General features: G+C 43.6%; 1 protein-coding gene across 2 annotated transcripts in view; it reads right to left on the reverse strand.

Annotated features, from left to right (window-relative positions):
• The window catches only part of BRINP3 (BMP/retinoic acid inducible neural specific 3), a 206,833-nt gene extending 186,335 nt beyond the window's left edge, over positions 1-20,498 (reverse strand). The window contains exons 1-2 of one of the 2 annotated variants that reach the window (XM_063406514.1): positions 20,362-20,498; positions 2,816-3,101 (exon numbers count right to left, since the gene is read on the reverse strand). In XM_063406514.1, the coding sequence (XP_063262584.1) occupies positions 2,816-3,051 (236 nt within the window). In that variant the 5' untranslated portion in view covers positions 3,052-3,101; positions 20,362-20,498. Of the gene's footprint in view, positions 1-2,815; positions 3,102-17,188; positions 17,325-20,361 lie in introns of those variants that run through there. The other variant, XM_063406515.1, reaches the window with a different exon arrangement.
• Between the last annotated feature and the right edge of the window lie 624 nt (positions 20,499-21,122).

Here is a 21,122-nt window from a genome sequence, read left to right on the forward strand (position 1 = left end):
ATATCATTCCAGTCACTGAATAATTGTTCCATTGTTGGAAAGCAAAAATCAGGAAGCGATCTCATGTTGTAATCTCCTGCTACACACCTTGAACTATGACATGGAATATGTGTAACTCCCTGCTGGTTTGTTTTATTTTTATTAAGGCCGTTCTGTTTCTGTTAGTTGTAAACAAACAATCCCAGCATGAGGTTGGTCACCCTAAGTTGGTTCCCATGGGCAGCAGGACTTGATGGGTTTTGGCAGAGAGATAGAAGTGGTCATCTCTTGTATGAGGCTTGGATGTTGTCAGTCTGGACACACAGGAGGAGAGCTGCTCAAAGCCCCATTGGTCCTTCTGGGGACAGCCCCTTCCCCAGAGGAGAGGTGTTCTTTCAGGTAGCCTACAGCTACTTGCCACATTTGTGCCATTAAAAGAAAAGGGGCTCTGCAGTCATTTTCTGTCTGATGCCACTGTGCTACCAACCTCCTGCCAGGAAGGGTTCAAATGGGACACAATTCCCTGGAGTCCCTCACCCTACACATCTCACTCATTGTGAGCCCCACAGATTTTGACCTGGCATGGATATAAAATGATGAAGATTTGCCTTCATCCTTAATCTTTAAATGTCAGGTCTCAGGTGTGTGCTTCAAGGGGCTGAAGAGCTCAGGGGCTGGAGGGGCTCTGTTAGCACCTTTCTCCCTTGTTAACATGGCTGAGCCCATGCAGGCAGGTGCTTTCCTTACCTCTCCCTTCAAAGAAGGACCTGTCCCTGAGGGATCGATTCCATTCGGTAAAAGACAGGTGAGGGAATGAACAAACAATTAGGCTCCAAGTTCCACATCCTGGGAAAGCTCATAGAAAAGCAACAGGGATTAAATTTACAGTGTGTGCCTTCTAACAAGGTCACGGTGTTCTGCACTGCTCACTAATGGGACCATATTTTACAAGGAAACTTTACAGTAAGTTTTTTTTTTTTTTTTTTTGAGGGCTGAATCAAAAAGGTTCAGCTTGTGCCTCTTTTGACTTCCTTGCTCATTTCTTGGAGGGAATATGCAGAGAATGGCATTAAAGCTGAGAAACATTTTCTTTGGGATTGTGTAAATTAAAGTCAATTGAAACCTATGTACAAACCCAAATAAATATTAGCAGAGTGATTACAGATATGTGAAACTTAACAATGTTGCTGTAATGATGGCTGAAAGGAGCAAAATTCTCAAGGACCTGATTGTAAGAGCTCAAATGAAATACAATTCCATCTTTCATGTTTTAGCAAGATAATTTCAGTTCAGTTTTGACTAATACAGAATAATGGGAATAAAATATGCTGCCTCAGACTCTGCATTATTGGCTTTACATTATTGGTCCTGACAGCTGGCTTTTAAAATGCAGTAAATATTGGGCAATGCTGTTCTGTTAAGACAAGCCACTTCATCAAGCATATTTCCAAATCACACTTTATTTTCAAAATGTGTTTAATTTCTCTGTATATCGCTAAGGAGCCCACTGCAAAATTGACCTGCAACAGAGTGCCCTCTACTGCATGTATTTGGGAAAGGAAAATAAAACAAATTCCTTAAAAATGAAATCTTTACATACTGCGGCCAGCATATTTGTCACAGGCCACTGGACATTGAACTAAATATAATATACATACAGACATATATCACTCTTACCTTCTTGTAAAGGACTGGATATCACTAGGGAATAGTAGCCTAAAACAGGTATGACATTTGCACAATCTCTTCTGTGGTTTTCAGTGAAATCAGAGTGTGCCTTCCCATACCAATATGGTCTGTGTTTGTAGGATGGACAATTAGTAGGGGAGCTGAAAATCTGCCGTGTATTGCCCTGCTGTCCCCCTTTCTTTTGGCTGTTGGGAGGAATCCATCACAATTTAAGCTGGTAACGTCTCTCTGCTTATAGATTTATTTTCTCAGTCTTTAGTCTCCCCTGGTCTCTCATTTGTCCTTCTGTCTGTTTGCCATTGGGTCACATATTAGACCAAACTCCCCTTTTCCTTCCCATGTCCGTGATGATATCAGATGCTACTGAGTTACACCCACTGCAAATGATTGAGAAGATATTTCACCAGGGCTGTCTCAAAAGAGTAGAGACTCACAGGTTACAAACATGTCATTGGAGCAATTCCACAGCAAGGCCCAAATTCCCAAACAGACCTATACTTTTGAAGTCTTCCTCTGTTTTTTTCTTTTCTTGGTCTGAATTGGGCCAGCCTAATGCTAAGATTTGTGATGGACCAAACACCTGCAAGCCCTGTTAAAATCCACAGTGGCTCTTATCACTCAATTCCTCAGGGAAGAGAACACCCCTTTTCAAAGCATTGGCATAAACTAACATGAAACCTTTTTGAGTCACTTTTGAAATGCCCTCCTTTGTACCTCGAAGTCTGTTCTGTCAGCAGTACATGCAGAGCCACAATTTCATTCTTAAAACCTCAGCTTAAGTCTTGATGAGCCACACAGAAAGCAACTGAACTTGATGCATGATCAAAGGTGATCCCTCTGCAACCAAAGTGGTATTTGAATCTCTAGCACATTTTTGACAGTATCACCAGGACAGAGTAGAGGTAGGTAGTAAACAACAAAGCTTTTCAGAGCAACATAATCAATTATAAAAAATTCTTCAAACCAAACAGAAACAACACAAGCAGCATTTCCATAATACACAGAGGCCTTGCACATATTTCAGCAATGAATTTGGTTTCTATAGATTTGTTCCCACAACTGAACCTTTCCCTTAAGGAAACCCTTATTGATCATTTACAACTTCTAAGGACAGCATCTCTGTCATTGCTTTCCCTTTGCTTCATACCTGTAGATCTTGTATCTTGTGCTAAATCCCTGTCGGCTTCTGTCCACAAAATCAGTGTATTCCTGTGAGCGGTGGAAGGGTCCCTTATCAGAGAGGAGCCAGTCGAAGGGGCTTGTGGCATGCTGATCCGAGACAGCAGCAACTGCTAAAACCCAGCAATGAAGACTCAGTGCTATCCACTCCCATAGAGCCATCAGAGAGAGCAATTCAGCACCAGCACTGCATCGCCATATCATGCTTCCACTGGGGACTTAGAGCCTTCATTCTCTTAGCTTTCCCTCAACACCTAGACAAAATACACAGGCAATTAGATAAGCACACACTAGGCATCCCTTGGAAGTAGAAACAAGTTTCCTTTCTTTCAGCTTAAAGAGATAGTGGCCTCCACTTTATTATATTTTACATTAGCATAAACCCCACTAGGCTAGTTAACAGTGGAGTGTTTCAGTACTTCAAATGCTGTGAAACTAATGTCTTCATTAACATCATCAGCGATAATATTTACTGTCGAAGGGAAACCTTCACAAATCATCAGGGGAGGGATTGTTGGGTTTTTTTTCCCCATTCATGCTAGTCATTAATGAAAAATATGCATCATCAGATTCTTGTCTGTTAGCAGCAGCACAAAATCATTCAGCAATATCTGTACATAAGCTCACAGTTCACACATTGGACAGAAAACAGGTGAGATTCAGAAGACCCAGGCTGCTTTCTCTTTTAATGTCCTTGGAAAAGTTACACTGTGGTTTGTCTTCACTGCAAAGGGTCATTGACAGACCCATGTCACTCTGTCCAAACCAGCACCACTGGACAGTGACTGCCCTGACCAAGAGCTCTGGAGCTGCCAGAGTTCAAGTCAGAGCAGTGACGAGTTCAAGTGACTCACACCAAATCCAGGTGCTGAAATTTTGGGTATCTCTAACAGCAGCATTTTACTTTCAGTCCAAATCACTCCAACTAAGTGGATCAGCCTAGAAACATTTTTTAAATGGTGCCTAAACAATTTTTTTGTGTGCCCAATCACGAATCAAGTATTGATTTCATCATGTAGGAACTCAGTGAAGACAAGCCACATTTTTCCTCTGTAATTCAGACCCATACCTGTAGAATGGGTTAATTTTTCTAATACCTTGCAGAGATTTAATTAAAACATCTATGCAAGATCATGAGATTTTCAGAGATGACAAAGGTCATGTAGATTCCTACAGATATTGAAGCAATCAGTTCCAGTTTTTAGTCTAAGGTGCAACAGCACAGAATGAATTAAAATATACAAATGTGAGACCTTTAATTTTTCTAGCTGATGAGTTTACAGGGAATAAAAGGTTGGATTCACATTCACTCACATCAGCACTCATCGTGACATTTTTACCACGCCCTTTCCCGTGATTTTTGGAGTTTGGTGGGAAATTTTTCCTTCCCATCAGTAAAGTGGTCTGTAAGTGCACTCTAAAAGAAGGATATTTCCAGCAGAACAGTCCTGCAACTGAACATTCAGCATCCCCACCCATAATAATGAAATTTGTGTCACTGAATAAATATGCTCTGTGCATACATGTGAGGCGTTAATATTCTCAAGGGTCCGCAGGAATCTGACTGCCTCCAGGAGAGCACAGTTCTTGTGAACCAACAGGAATTTACAGTCTAAGAATATAATAATCTGTCTATACAACCAGATAAATACTCAAGCTTGATGTGGTGTAATTGTTTGTAACATGATTTGGACATGATTCTGCAAACAATAAATGTATAAAGAAAGACCCTGCTCATATTTCATGCTGAGCATGTACCAAGGCACTGAATTGTAACCATAAACAGTTACAGCCATGCAGTAGTTTCTGACCATAAAACACAGATTGCATTAATTTTATATATCCTTTTGAAATTAAATTCCAGAAGTCTAAAACAGACACCTCTCAAACTTCTATTTATACTCCCAAGCCACCACTTCCATGCAGAAAGAGTCTGCACATTGAAGTCTGAGCATTGTCTTCCTAGACTGGTGGGGTTTTTTTCCTTCCCAGGTTGAAATTCACATATTTGAGATTACACCACTTCATAACCCTCCTCTCACTGTGTGAAAAGGTCTGCACAAATTTGAAGCCAAACTGAAATGCAATAGATTGCTCTACTGGCCCATAAAAGCCATGATGATAATTTAGTTGCCATTTCAACTTAAAAAATAAATCAGTATAAGTGAAGAAAACATTCCAGTCGCTTCCAGACTGGCCAGACCAGCCTTTGCACCACAACAGAGCAAAAATCCACAAATGTTTTTGTCACTTCCTATCATTAATCAGGGAAAAATATATTGCACAGCACATTCATTCCCTCTGTCATCCTTAGCACAGACAGGGAAGATCCTGGGCATAATTTCATGACACCATGTGAAGCTACAGAAAGAGAATGTCATGAGAATTTTAGTTTTCATACCTACTGCTGTATTAAAATTTCTAACTATTGAAAAATTCACATATTTGGTTAAATAGAAGAGATAGGAGTTTACTTTTTCAGTTTACTTATTAACACTAAAGGGTTTCAGGCCGTGAAACTGTAACGATGACTAATTGAGTCCCTTTTGAATTCAAAATGATAATATTAGGATTGGAAAATGCATTACTGTGTATATGTACCATCTTCCTAGACCTACACTAAATGAGCGCTTGGAAAGGAATAGTGGAGGAGCCAGGAGTTTATTTTTGGCTTAATGCTGCACCTCATAGCGTGTCATAAATTAACCACTGGAAAAACACCTGCAGAGAATCTGTGTGGGTACAGAAGAAAATAATCTGCTTTTAAAGATCTCCTTGTTTTAAAGCTCTATGGAGGTATATTCCAAAAGAGCATAAATATACAGGAGAGAAATAAGGAAAAAATCACGTGTGCATTTGTAACTGGTACTTATCCACTTGTCTCTGTTGTCCAGTCATTGTAAAATCATTCTGCATTGCATTAATTCTCATAACACCCCTGAGAAGGAAACTTGAACAAACAAGTAACAGAAGCCTGAAAAGACAACTGCTAAGGGAGGATTTAAACTATTAGAGGGATCTCAATGTATTTTTCCAATTAAAAGGTAATTTAGAAAATTCTAGCCAAAGGATTTTTGCAAAGATTACAGTATCAGAAATATCTTAAATTTTTGAATATTCAAATTCTCTAATTAATGCAAATGCCCTGAAAACATTTTCTGAAGACTGTTACAGGCATATAGAACATACAAAGTTTGCAGTTACAAAGCCATCACAGAACTCCAGGGAAAAACAATCTGTATTAAATTTGTGGTAGATAAAGGGTGGGGCATGGCAACTAAAACACCTGCTAAGTATCAGAGCTGGTAGATTTTCAAGCAGAGAAGATTATAAAGAAAGCAAATAATGCAATATTTATTCTGTGATAAAAACTGTCATGTCAACAAGGGTCTCTTTGAAGTGCTGGCTTAAAGGGCAGCATCAGGTATAGATGCTCTGCACAATTATTTTCTGTTATCCCTGTGGTTTCACCCAGCTACCACTTGTAAATGCTGTTCAGCTTTTGGTCCCTTTTCTAAATTCTGAGGTTAAGGTGAGTTCAAGAAGCAAAACAGGCTAAATTCTTCTTTGTTAGAAATCTATTGTCTCCTCACTGGCATTAGTGCAGCAGGAATTTGACTCAGCATCTTCTGGGAATACCATGGCTGAATCCTACTTCTCATGAGCATTTAAGGTTCTGGAGACTGGCAAAATCCATCTTTTTAAATCATGTGAGGATACAGAGCTGGCAAGTGCAGTGCAAACTTTGTGGCCACTGGGACAAATTTCATCAAGCTTCAGTATGAACAAGAGAACAGGACATCTGTGGCCTTTTAGTTGGCATTGTATCGTAGGGCAAGCCCCACTAAATTCAGTCTTTCTATTTTAGGTAACTTTTCTTTAAAGATTAAAATTGTATATAATTACACATGGTAGTTTATGAGCTCACTAAGACACTAAGCTAAAATACTGCAGATTGAAGTGTCTGCTTGATTTGTGGGTTGAGCTGTCTTACTTAGAGAACATTAATTAATAACCCATGGATACTAAGATACACAGGATAATATAGAGCCAGCCCAGATGTGTGCACAGCAATGCTCAAGAAAAAAAAAAAAAAAAAGAAAAAAAAGAAAAAAAAAAGAAAAAAAAGAAAAAAAAAAAAAAGTAAGTTTAAATCCTTTGTAAAATAGAAATTATAGAAAACTTTCTCAGGGAAAAAAATATTGCTACCTCAGTGCATGCAACCTTTTATTTCCCAAGAGATGAGAGTCAAGTATAATACAGATGTGTTAATATACAGTGGAGATACAGCTACCAAATTGGTCATTACTGGTTCACTGGTGGAGCAACCTTTTATGTGAGAGTCAATAAAGTTGGTATTAGGCATCACCAGTAACTTTTTTGGGCCACGTCTACCTGCAGTTCTCAAGGGTCAAAATAAAATAACTGTACAAATATATGAACATTTTTAATAAGATCAGGTTTGGGGTTTGGGGGTTTTTTTTTAATATTTCTCTCTACTCTGGAATCTGAGAGATGTACCTGAGGCCTTGGTCTGAGATCCCACAGAGACCCCCCTCTGTCAGTGGAAATGCAGAAGACCAAGGTCTCTCTGAAATCCTGTGGGTTTTATGTTCCCTTGAATTCCAGGAAAATGCTGATACATCCCAGTTCTCCGTGGAAAATTGAGAATCCTCTATGCTGAAGTGGGATTCTCCTGGCTGTAGCTTCCCATAATGATGAAATAAAAATTTATATCTGTTATTCTCAGATATGTCCTTTCAAAGGAAAGTAATAAATAACTTTCTGCAACATTTAGAAAATTAACATATCTAAGATGGTGCTTTTTAATGTAAAACACAAAGCTTGGCTTTCCTTGAACTAAGCAAAATGTTAAATATTACTTATACATTGTTTAAAAATAAACAAACAAAGAAAAAATAAGATAACAGATGGAGGGGAATACATCCAATTCTGTTTGTAGGCAGTTGGATTTTAGCTAGCTCATAATTTTACCATTTATGAGGGTTTTGGTACTCCATCCCTCCATTACTTACAAGCTGTAGGGATTTCAAAGTTACTACTTTTGGTCAAGTGCAATACATGGTGTAGCAGAGTACTCTTCATTTTTCTTTTAGATTGCACATCATGGGAAACGGGAATGGAGCAAACCTTTTGTTTTCTAGGTTTTGCACAAAACTCTCAGGAATGCTTTGAACCAACGGCAAGAAGCAACATTTTATTTACTGCAGATGGATGGGAAACAGTGAAGCTCAGAGAAGGCAAGATAAGTTCAGCCCATTTTTTTCAAAGGTATTATGACACTGAAAAATGGAAAGACATTTTGCATAAAGAATAAAGCAGTAGTCTGTGTCTCAGAGATTGTTCTTATCTGCTACAAGTCCTTGGGTTTATCACTTCATGTGTCTCTGCTTTCACTTCCATCTGAAGTGCGATGATCACATTGCCCACCTTTGCACAGCACCACAGGACCTACTCAGTTATCATCAGTGATTCTTATTCTTTTTTTGCAAGAAGCATTTTCCTCATGTTAACAGTTTTAAGTGAATGAGACCCGAGGAGGCACCTGTCCATGGAATTCTCAGGCAGCCCAGGGTAAATGGAGCAGCCGTGAAGCTGATGATGTGCTGTGGAAGAAAAGAGCAGCAAGTGCTGCAATCAGAATCAACCAGAGAGGAGAAAGATAGAGCACAGAGCAGAAAGGGTCTCAGCTGTGCTCTGCTCTGGGCTGAGCTGCCATGCAGGTTCTGTTCTTCAAAGGAAGATAGTCAAACCCACAGAAAAAAAAAGTCTCCCAAGCAGGACTTCCAGAAGGATAGCAAAGGAGCTTGTGAGCTGAGGTGGGCTGCTCTGTCCCATGGTCATGGTCAGCTGTTGGACAGAGATGAGCTCGCTTCAGAGAGGAGCCTGAAGTCCCCCCAGATGTCTGGTGCAGGAGCAAGAGACCCAAAGATGTACCTTTGGTAGAGCAAAGACACAGAACAGGCCTTGGGGCATTGGAATCACCGAAACAGAGTCACTGTGGTGACTTAAAGCTCAGCTCCTTCCAAGTGGCCCAGATTGGTCAGAAGGACCAGGGCACAGGATGGTGAAGCCTCCCTGCCATCAGATCTGACCACGTGAGCTAAAGGGGACAGCAGTGTGACACTACAGGAAAGCCATATTTATCAGCGTGATTTTCCAAAGAGGGATTGAATCAGCTTGTTCTCTGGTGTTCATTCTGAGCTACAGTAATCTGAAAAAAAATCTGAAAGGAGAAATTAATTCTGTGTCTAACAAGCTTAGGAGAGTTTTACATTCCAGGCTTAAGAATAAGTCTTCATATCAGTTCCTGGTAGCAGTTTGACTACATGCAAATCAGCATCTTTGCTTTATTCAAACAGAGCTTTATCCACTGACAGATTTTAGCTTTCTTCTCCCCTCTCAAAGACAAGACCCCTGTAACTACTTCCTCAGCAGCTGAAATACAGAAAAAATAAGATGCTTGATTTTTAATTGTTTGTAAAACAATCCTGCTGTTTTTTCCTCATCCCTGCTTTCAGAGAAGAGGAGGAAACATAAAATGTATCCATGGAAAGAGAGAATATATCCCAGCCCAGCCTCTGCAGCCGCCCTCGGGTCTGTGTGTTACAGCTGAGTGTTACAGCTCTTGCCCACAGTGCAAGCCTTGGATTTTGCTCTGTTCCTGCAGAATTCCACTCCTGCAAGTGCCTGTGAGCCTTCAGCTGATGTCCCCATGTGCTTTCTGTCACTTCCCAGTGCAGCAAGTGCCAGCCATGTCAGCCCATGAAGTATCTGCTGGCTGTCAGGTGTACCAAGGTAATTGTTTCAATGTCTGATATTTGTAAAAGACCTCATTTTTCCCTTTGCTGCCCAAATCATGATGTATAAATTCCCTCAAGCACTTTTTAAATCTGTTAATCTAGGTTCATCCTCCTGTGCAAACGGATCCTTATGTGTTTTAGCTGATGATGTAAAGCAGCATCCCCAAAATGCCATTGCAGTCTTTCTGCCTTAATGAGCGAATCTGTTTCTGCAAGGAGCCCACTGAGGGGAAGAAATTACTTGCTAAGGCTCTGAGAGCACAAAAATACCTCAATAGCCTTAAGCAGCTTTGTCTGGGTCCTCCACCCACCTCGGGCTGACCAGGGGCTCCACCACCTCCAGTCTCAGCTTGTGTGGTGCTGGTGGGACTGTGTAGGTGAAAAACTGAAAGGGAGAAATCCTTGAGCCACAGATTGATTTAGGGGGAAAGGGTCCTTAAAGATCACCCAGTGCCACCCCTGCCATGGGCAGGGACACCTTCCACTGTCCCAGGTTGCTCCAAGCCCCATCCAGCCTGGCCTTGGACACTGCCAGGGAGCCACAGCTTTTCTGGGGACTCTGTACCAGGGCCTCCCCACCCTCACAGGGAGGAATTTCTTCCCAATGTTCAATCTAAGTCTCTAAATCTACTCTCTTACAGCTTAAAGCCTTTCCCCATTTTCCTTTCACTACGCAACCTGGTAAAATCCACTCAAGCCCTCTTCGTGTCTCAGTTCCTCATCTTTAAATGGGGGCTAGCACCAAAACTCTTGACAGACAATAGCTGTCAGTCACACAAGGAGCTCAAATGAAGCTGATTTCTGGAATGGATGAGCAGGACCCTGGCTGAGCCCTGGGTTTCTGACCAACACCCAGGGTGCCACAAAGACACAGAAAAGCTGCTGCTTCAAGAGCTTGGAGTCTGCTGCAGGCTGGATGAGTGCACTTTTGTAATTGTAAAAATCCATAGTCCCTAGAGGATGAAACCTCAATTTTTGCAAGGCCACAGGTGCACACAGACTATCCTATGTGCAAAAACTCTTTGCATGAAAACTCTGCATGACATTTCAGTCTTTAGTCACTCTTCCATTATACAAGTTATGCTAAGCATTCTTCCAAATTGTCCAAAAATTTTTGGCTAAAGCATCTGATGGTATGAAAAATGTTAGAAGGAAAGCAGAACAAGCTCTCCTGGAATAAGTTTGGGAGTGGGTCTACAGAAAAATAACAGTATTGGCAGAGGTTCTGGTCCAGCATTTCCTCAGGCACACACTGACATGTATTGCTGTGACATACAATTTTGCATACTGGAGCTTTCAAGTAAGAAGAAAATACCAACAGGAGACACATATTTAAAAACCTCCATTCCAGTTTACTGGATTTTTTTTTTAACTGAATGCTTAACTTCTGATCATCCAGCATTCTCCACTCTGATAATCTCATTGGCAATTGAGTTGGTTCTCAGGATTTGTAAAAACTACAATCTGAATTTATGTAATAAATGATCTTTGAAAAGTCATGACATACTAATTCCAGCAACATATCTCCTTTTCACTCATAACTCTTTGTCCCCAGATGAGTTTTCTGACCCAGTTTGACAGCTAAGGGTCAGTAGGACACAAAGAGACTAAGACACATGTAAATTAGCTGTATCCAGTAAACCATTCCAGAGTAACAAACAGCCCTTTCCTCTTCTAATTCATCCTTGTACTAGTTTTTAAACCCAGGGCTCTTACAGCTGCTGCCATCAAGAGCAGGAGGAAGCAGCTATTTACACACTCTACACTAAAGCTTTGGTTCCAGAGGCTTTCGAGCCCGAGGACAAATCCAAATATAACTGATTAGTGCAGAAGGGCTAAAATGGAATGGAGTGGGAGGAAACTTTGCTCACCAACAGATTGTTGAATTGAAGAAGATTCAGGTTACAGAGAGGAAGGAGAGTACTTGGAGCTGAGTTACCTTAAAGTACAACTTTGATTTTGCTGTATAAGCCCTGCCAAGTCCCTTAGCCTTCTTTAATGACACTTTCTATTATGAAGCCTGAACAATCAATGCTTATAGAATGCTTTCAAATTATTGGATGGCAAAAATGTTATAAAATAAAAAGGAAGTTGATTATTCCACGAACAGAGTGGCTGGCTATTTTTGTTGCTGCTTAAAATTTCTGTTCCTGGAGATTTTGCAGCAAATGCTCAGAAAAAGGGTGGAGAGGAAAGGAATTTTCAGTCTCAGACAAAAATAGAAGTTTCTTTGAAGCTGTTGGAGTGCTAATATTGTTTGTGAAATAATGGAGGGGAAAAATAATGGTGTATAGCTTTTCTCTGGACTTGAGAGCCAAAATAGCTACGAACTGTAGTGGTTGCAATGGGGGCATATTTACCAAATCCAACGTGGTTTCATGTACTTCCATCCCCTCAGATATTACCTGACCTAATCCAAAAATAGTGTGGTTGGGGGTTCTTTTATTTCTAAGGATGATTTTCTCAGTTTAGAGGCTCTGACTCAGCCGTGGGACATAAAACTCTAGTTTTAGCTAAAGCTGTATCTGGTCAAGGGTTTCCACTCTTCTTGATTTTATTCTCCAGGTGAAAATTAGTGGTTACAACTTAGACCAGTAGCTAAGAATAACATCCATAAAGATCTAATGGCATGAAATTTTTCTTTCAATGCACTTTTCTGGATGCCTTGCAAGAAGAATGTATTTTTTTAGTATATTTTATTTCTTAACAATGACATCTAATAGAATGGTAATGTTTCTATTTTGCCCTTTTATTATGTCTTTCAGAAAAAAGTGCTCCAGATCTCACAGCATATTTTACAGCTGATTTCACAGATGGCGTGCACGGTTTTCAGCTGATATAAATGGAAGTTTAAAACTCCTCTCAGGTTCCTCATCTTCATCCTATTTAATCTAGCAGGAAAAAGCAACAAACTTACAGCACCTGTTGTGCCAGCTCCCAAGGCAGGACTCGTAGAAGCTTCAAGAGGCCACTGTTCTACAGCTGATCCTACTCAAAACTGTTGCATTTTTCCTCTTTGCTGCAGCATTCCAAGCCTGTAGCCACTGCATGGGCAGTAGCCAGGTCCTCTTAAATGTTCATGTTAGAGCTATTAATTTTTTATAGCAAGAGTAGAGGCTTTATGGCTGACTGAGCAAAGATTCAAGCTCCAACAAACCAGTCTGGGGCTAATTGCAGCTCAGGATGGATAAAGCTTGATTGTACAAGTAATAATTATGTTATGTGTACTGGGCAGCCTGCTATCTCACATAAATCTAGCACCAAAGCCGCCTTGCAAGGCTTGATTTTTGACAGGATGAGAAGAAATTGCAAAATTAGAGGCAGGAAAAATGTCTGTCTGCTAAAAGATGTCTTTCTTATGAACATCATGCTACAAGGAATAAAAGTCTGAGTTTGCATCAGGAATTGCAATGTCTCTACTGCTTTAATTTAGATATGACCCAGTCTAAAATTGCTTAAGCATGAAATTGTCACTATTTCTTGTTGTAGCTCATAGAAAAACACATTCTTATTTAGTAGAATATTTTTCAGCTAATGTTGAGGAGCTTTAAACTTTCAGTAGTATCTGTATAGTGCTGAATGAGAGACCCACATCTGTTTATGAGGAATTCGAGATCACTGCAGCCTCTCTCAGTATGAGGATCATCAGTTTTCTATAGTATAGCCCATTTCTTTTTCCAGAAAGACAGAGAAAATCTTCTAGACTTTGCCTGGCCAAGACAGGCTAGCATGAAGAAGATAAGCTGGTTTGTATATAAGGCTACTTCTCAAAAAAAAAAATCCACTACAATCTCTTCAACTAATGTGAACCAATCTAATAAACTCAGCCTAACAGAGAGCTTAAAGGGTACTTAGGTAGTTACTAAAGCTTTTACTTTTTAAGCCAACGAGTCAGATTCACATCCCACAGGAGCAGTGACTTAAAAAGAGAACATCCCCAACTAATGGCTCTCTGTGAAACAAATCCACAGTCCCCAGAGACTGGCAGCAGCATGAGCCTCGACCTGCATAAACACTGCTGCTTTACCCAAACAAGCATCTTCCTTAGAAATGTTGGTACAGACCTAAAGGAATAAAGGGATTAATCCAAGAAATTCTGAGCAGCTACACGTTCTGGAGAAAAAGGGGTGAGTGTCATCTCTGCCCTAAACTACAGCAGTTTTAACATTTAGAGCAGCACATTACGTACAAACAATATAGAATTATTCAATATTAAAATTGTTGTAATGTATATGTGCTCTTTCTGTCCAGCAAATTGTTAATGAATAAGGATCAATAATGTTTTAGGTGAAAAACAGTGAAATAAAAATATACACTTGGGCTGCCACCTCCGTCCATGATGCCCTCTTTCAGCATTTAGCAGTGTTTTTATCAGCCTCCTTAGAAATAGATTTCAAATAAATGAAAAAAAAAAATACTAAGAAGTAACATTTTTAGTGGATTTTAATAATCCCATTTGACTTCAGTGTGGTCGTCCATGTTCAGTTAATCAGGTGTTTTTGTTATTTCCAGTAGATTTATAAGGACTGGAAGAGCTAAATTAGCCCTACAGTATTCTCAGTAGTCATGAATAATTTGAGATTAAGGGTATAGAGCAGTGCTGTGATTCCCCAGATTTACATCCCTTACTTGCCAATGTCTAATAAGTGCCTTACAAACCACTTTTCTCATTAATCAAGAGCTGGTGGATGTGGCAGTGAAGGTGTTACTGCAAATGAGCAGAATTTTCCCCCATTAATGTAACAGTTACAATGAAGGTATCTGACACAGGAGCCTTACGATCTCACCTCATTATAAGAGAAACCACTACAGTTTAATGGTGTTAATTTAGCTAACAATATATATTGCTTGGTCAATCTTCTTCTGAAGGTGGAACAAAACCTGTGGCCTTTGCGAGAGGCTCATTAGTTAAAGTTGAAAAGCTCTGATGTGGCAGAGTGTCCTTCTTCCCTCTCCTCAGCGCATCAATTTTGTGGCACACGGAGCAGGTGAAGATTCCAGCAGGAGATGGGAACCAGGCTGGGCTGAATAATCATTCCCATGGTATGAGCCAGGGCAAAAAAGTGATTGCACAGACCACGGGTGTGGAGGGATGTGCAGTGCACATAAAGCATATTTACATCTCTGTATGCATATGTACATATAAACTATATTTGTGTGTGCACACAAACTGTGGCACGTATCAATTAGTAACTTCAAAGCCAGGAGACCAAATTTGTTCACACTACAGTTTGCAGCAGGGTGATGACTCGTGATTACCTGCAGCTCAGTGGGGCTCTCTCACTGTTACTCAACTTCATACAGAAAAATGTTGATTTGTAAATGATGAAAAAATACTGGGGCCTAGACCAATGTAAGATCAGGTCACAATTCTTCCATTCTTTAGTATTTTGATGCTATTTGACTCAAGATGTGAAAAGCCTCCAACTACCCAGTTCACAGCATGTAACTTCATGATGCTCAATTTTTTCCCTTCTAGATTTGAAGTTCATTTTGGTTCCGAAATATTTTTTTTTGGAAATTGATCTTGCTTTTATTGAAGTTAATAGGGGTGTTCTGCTCTTCTTTAATTGTCCAGCATCAGGCCCTCACTTAACACACATACACTGAGCAAGAGGGAAGAATGATAGGAAGAGAATGTAGTTGCAAATCTATTTTTAAAAAATGTTCTCTTATGATGATATAGGATGAGATCAAGAAGAAGTTAGATAATTTCCCCATGAAGTCTACTACCTGCAGCTCTAACAGGAAAGTGATTTCAATGCAACCTTTCTCAAAGAGCACTTTGGGCTCTGTTTGTCCAAGCGTATTTCTGGTGATTTTGCTCCCATCTGAGATTACCAGTGTTTCAGGAGAGTAAAAAAATGCCTACTTCTGGTTTTGAAGAGAGGTGAAGCTTTGGGAGGGTTAAAAAAGAGCTGCACTAGGTATGCCTGAGAGCCAGAAAATAATGTTTCCAGATATGATCACCTAATACCTTGCACCACTCTTTTTCTCCTAAGGAAAACTTAGGTAAGTAGTTTGATCATCCAATTTCCCATTTAGATTTTCAAAAACTGCTGAAGAAGCAAGCTTGCTGGTAAAAAGATCTTCCTTTTTTTTACAATGGTGTTGCATCCCAAGCAAGAAATTATTTAGACTGATCACAGTCAGATATGATTTTGAATTAATACAAATGAAGTAAAAAATATTTTAGTCCCATAAATCATTGTTTTGGACTGAGAAGAGTGAAAAGTCACTGCAATCTATGTGATCAAAAAGTAAATTTTTTGACAAATTGTTGGTGTAAACAATGAATTGACTTCTGTAATTAATTCTTAACAAAGGCATTCAGGGAGTAGTAGAAAAAAATAGCAAAGGCTAAGATGGGATGATTACATCACTTGAAGATTCTCAAGTTGTTTTGTTGGCTTGTTGTACAAATGCTGCCTTCTGCACTGAGCTCTGTAAAAACATTCAGCTGCTTGTTTTCATGTTTCTTAGTTAACGTTTTCACTCACAGGGTTTCAGCATTTCATGAACAAGCACCCCAAACACGACTCCGGTGAACTCAGCATCTGTTGGGGAGGTTTGCTCTCACTGGAGGTGGATCAGCTTACAGAAAATATCACAGATCTCCTTTTTTCATTCCTCCCCTGCTTAAATTATACACGTCTTAGGGAGAAAAATAGTTGGAGGCAAGAATTTGTAGGTAGTTCCTGGATGGAACTCTGCTGATGAGCACTGCCACAGCATCTGAGAGCGAGGGTCTGTTGCTATGCTTAGACACAGAGAGGAAGAGATCCAGGCAAATGTTTCTATTCCCAAAGCTGGTCCTGTGGTAAAGCTGATAGAGCACCTATTTAAAATGAGTAACTCCTCGTAGGGATGGAGCTGAGCAATGACAGCAGTCTGTGAAGTCTGATACCTAAACGGATTGCTCCTCTGAAGTTATTTCTGATACCCTGTAAATGTAAGCAGGGCCACTCCAGCTTTATCTCTGCACACTTAATGTGTCAGAGTCGCTCATCTCTGAACATACAGGCTCTGTAAGGCTCTGACTTCACTTCTTTTTATAGCATTCTTTTGTATTTAATAAACATGGGGTTTTTCTAGGGAAAAAAAGTTATTTTTGTTGATTCTGACAGACTTTCTTGTCAGATACATGCCTCTGAATGACTCTCTGCATTTTCTCAAAATCAGGTCTATCTCACATTAGCCTTCATTCCATATGGATCCATAACTGATTTTGCTGCTACAACAGAACAGCCTTCTCTTATCGCATACGTTACATTTTTCTGCCAGTCATGAATCCACTTTACTTCACATGCATTCGCTTGCCTAATCTCTACACGAAACCATTACAACTCTAAGCTGACGTAGCCTTTCAGAAGGACTCCTGAACACTAAATCATGCCACATTCCACTCTCTTCCCACTCCGCGCTACACAATTTATCACTAAACGAAAGCCACACGGAAAACGCACTTGAATCCGGCAGTGAATCACAATACAGGCTATGGGTAACAAAGCCCTTACCTTTTCAAATGCATGATGTCTCTAAGAAATCGCAGCCCAGAGTGCAGGTCCGCCTCGCCGTGTGGGGTGACAGTTTTCACCCGATTTTCCTCGCCTCCCTCCTTACAGCACGCTACATCTAGTTCACGCCGCCGTCCCCGGGATTGGCTGGTGCGGCTCGGAGGCGCTCACAGGACTCCTGCCCGGAGCGCCCCGCAGCCCGCGTTAACCCTTCCTCTGCGGGCACGCACCGCTCCCTGGACGGGGGGATGTTGTCTCTTTCCCCCACAGAACGAGCTGCCCTCGGCTGCCGAGGATGGGGAGAGGATGGAGAGAGCTGCGGGGGAGAGTCCCGCAGGCGGGACAGGCGCTGCCGCCGCTCCTGCTGCTGGGGAGGGCAGCGTGTCCCCCCCGACCTCCGCCTCGCCAGCGGCCCCTCCCGCCCCTTCCCCCCGGACCTGCCCCGGGGACACACGGAGGAGAGGGGCAGATTAAGCCCAGGAGGTTGAGAAGGCAGGCTGGACGCTGATTCGCATCCTTGAAGGTGTTCCCTCCCTCTGCCAGAGCCACCTCCCTGGATGTCCGTCTGCCACCGCCAGGATGGAAATTGGGAAATGAACTCCCGGCCAAAAGGGAGTCCCAAATCCCCGCGGCTTCGGGGGAGGTGGAGGTAATCCTTGGCAGTGAAGCCAGACACGGGCAAGCGGGGAGCCTGGACATCTAAATACAGGGAAGAGAGATGTCTGGGAGCATGCTCTCAGGAGCGGGCCGCGGGGCTCGGGGGTATTTCCACACCGCCAATGTATTATACAAAAATCAGAACCAACTCCGGCAAAGCAAAACCTCCCGGCTGCTGCCCAGTATTCCTCTGTTTTTTCTGAGTCATGCAGCCCCGTGTGAGAAGAAGGCATCCCTGGGCTGGGAGTGCGGAACGCTGGAGATCAGGGGTGGTGGGAATCTTCTCCAGTCACCACGCCTGACTCTCGCTTGTTGCAGTCGCCCACTGAGCCCGCGTTACCTGCATTGATTTATTTGGCGGTGTATGCAAAGGGTTTGATGTCCGTCCCCTCGCCCTCCGCTGAGTGTGGAAATGCCACCCGCTCCAACCTGTGACACTTTTGCTGCCCAGACACCGTTTTGCTGCCATCCGTCACAGTGCCTGTGAGCTAAACCACCCTGCTGCCCTCATCCTGTGCCTTACCATCTCCCATCCCCGGCAGCAGAGGGAATATCGAGTGCTCTCGAACCCGGGAAATATTCTGCTGATGGGCACATAAATCTCTTCTGCAGAGCGGTAACATTTAAGCAGCACGGCAAGGCGATGCTCACTGGCTGAGCTATTCCCACTATAACATACATCCCTCGGCACTTACTGGTTTGTTTTGGGGTTTTAACCTTTCCTAGGGGTTTACGGGGGGAAGGTTTAAATCAGGTGGAGGTTTTGAAAGGCACTCCCTGCCTAGGGAGGGAAGGGGGTATGACCACGGAAACTTTGCTGAGCAGCCTGGTGCGGGAGGATCCCGGCAGCAGCAGCGCCAGAGGCGGGTAATTCAGGAGAAATGTCTGGGATTTGGTTAATCACCTCCGCCTCATGGAAAGGGCCGGGGCAGGAGGAGGTGGGGGCAGAGGGGCAAGGAGATGGGAAAACCTGCAGGAGTCTCCGGGAGAAGGACGCTGAGCTGGAAGGAGATAAGTACGAGTGGGGGCTTCGAGCCGGTGGGAGAAGAGAGGAGCTGGAGGAAGGGTGGGTTTGGATGCCACGCTCGAAGGGCTTTTTCACTGCTCCCTTCCAGAAACCAGCCAGCAGTCTGAGGGGGGAGGCAGCAGTGCGGGGAGGGGGAGGGTGGAGGGAAGAACAAGGGGGGACCACACTCTAGCATTGAATTGGTCTTCCTCGTCTTCTGCTTGCCACCAGGCAATAAATTCGGATCTTGTTATTTCTCCCTGGCACCTCTACCTGCTTGCAAGCCTTTAGCACCTTCCTTGTGATCTCTGCAGGTACGGCTTTGGAGACATGACCGATCACACACACACACACACTTACCCTGCACCCAAATGACAGAGTTACACGGAGCCCAGTCAATACCTCCGCAAGAGAGATGTTTCCTCCCTACCTGCTGCTATTGACCGTGGGTGGATCTCTGCCGCTGATTAGAGACACTAAAATCCTGGAAGTATCAACCACAAATAGCACTCTGAAGGCACTTGTCCTCTTTTTTAAACCTAGCGTGTTTATTTCCCTTGGTTCTTCTCTCTTTTTCTCTCAAAGAAGCCCCTGCTTGATCCGAGAGCCCTGCCTCTAGCATCCACCTCTCCACCAGGTACATGTATGGGTGGGCGGACGTTTTGCGAGGACGCCTCGCTCTTACCCTGCGCTCCTTAGGAGCCGATTCTTGGCCAGCCAAAAATACAGGTGTGCCCGAAAGTAGTGATAAATAAAATCATAGTGATAAATAAAATCAGGTGCAATGGTATGGAGAAGCGAGGAAAGGGTGCGGAGCGAGCGGCGGCAGGGGCTGGAGAGGAGCCCTGGCAGCAGCTGGACAGACAGACAGCCAGACAGACAGCTCCGGCCGCCGACCCCGCTGCTGCCCCGCAGCCCCGGCAGCTGCCACCTCCTAGCACAAGCGACGGGACGTGAGGTCTGGAAATCCTTTCCTATCCCTTCGGGGGAATCCTTCCCCACCCCCAGTCCTGTCCGAGTTCTTCAGGGCACGGGGAAGAGCGGTGAACTTTTGCCCCTGCTCTCCCCCCGCAGGTTCCCAGCCGCTGCCCAGGCAGCTCCCGGCTCCCTCGGCTCGCAGCAGCCCCGTCCTTCCCCTGAGCCCTCCCAGCCGCCCGGAGCCGCTTCGTCTGCAAGGGTTAACCGGGGGATGGAGCGGGTACCGTGCCTGGTGGAAACGTGGATAAAATGTGATGAATAAGCAGGGGGACGCTGAAGGCTCTGGAAGCGATGCTGCGGTGCGCGCTGCAATCAGCGCCGAGCGCGGTGACTGGGAATGGATGTGAGCAGAGAACTGGGGTTTCCTAATTCCCTCGAGTTTAGAAAGTGGAGCCAGCTCGTTCAGGAGCAAGGGGAAGCAAAACTTTTTTTTCTTTTTTAAATTTATCTTTTATTTTTATTTTTTCCTGCTGCTCTTAGTGTCCTTGCTGTTGGAAACACGCCACCTGAACGCGAAATCAAACCTACTCACCGGGTGAAATCGCAGGAGGCGAAGCGGCTGTGAATAAAACGCATCCCGGCTCCGAGCATATAGTCCATGGTCTGCGGCTTCAGGCTAGAGGAAGATTGAGAGGGATGGGGGGACTCTGTGAACCAGCAGCGGTTCTGTGTGTGTGACAACCCATTTACACCGTGCGTGCCTGTCTGTGTGTGTGTGCAGGGCAGAGACAGGCTCCAAACCCAAAAGGGGCGAAAGAGGGAGGGGAGAAGGAGGAGGAGAGAGGGAAGCAAACCCGAATAGCAAGAGGAGTTGCGAAGAGGGATGGGATTCGCTGGGGTAGGCGTGTGGGGGTTTTTTGGTGGTGATGGAAGCGATTCTCGAGGAAAGAATAACAAATTGCGGGATCTCAGCCGCAGGCAGAAGGAGAGGGGCTTTGCCCACGCGTGTGGAACACAGACAAGACCGCAGCGAGGAGCGGGAGGCCGCAGCGAGCCGGGAGCGCCGGAGAGCGCCGGGGGCTCATCCCGGGATGCAGCCGGGGAGTGACGCTCCCCTCGGGGCGGGGGCGGGCCGAGGAGGGCTGCGGGGAGCCGACAGCGAGGTGGGGGCAGCGATAGGGCCAGGGGCAGCTCCCGGGGCCGGGGCACGGCGGGGACAGCGCTGGGCACGGGGGCAGCGCGCCCGCGGGCTGCGGGTGGAGCGGCAGCCGCCTCTGCTCCTCCGCCTCCTCCTCCTCCTCCCACACCCGCAACCCAGCGAGCCACGGCGGCGATACTGACCGGGTAAGAACG

The sequence above is a fragment of the Prinia subflava genome, chromosome 10 (assembly GCF_021018805.1).
Source record: "Prinia subflava isolate CZ2003 ecotype Zambia chromosome 10, Cam_Psub_1.2, whole genome shotgun sequence".
In the NCBI taxonomy this organism is placed as follows: Eukaryota; Metazoa; Chordata; class Aves; order Passeriformes; family Cisticolidae; genus Prinia; species Prinia subflava.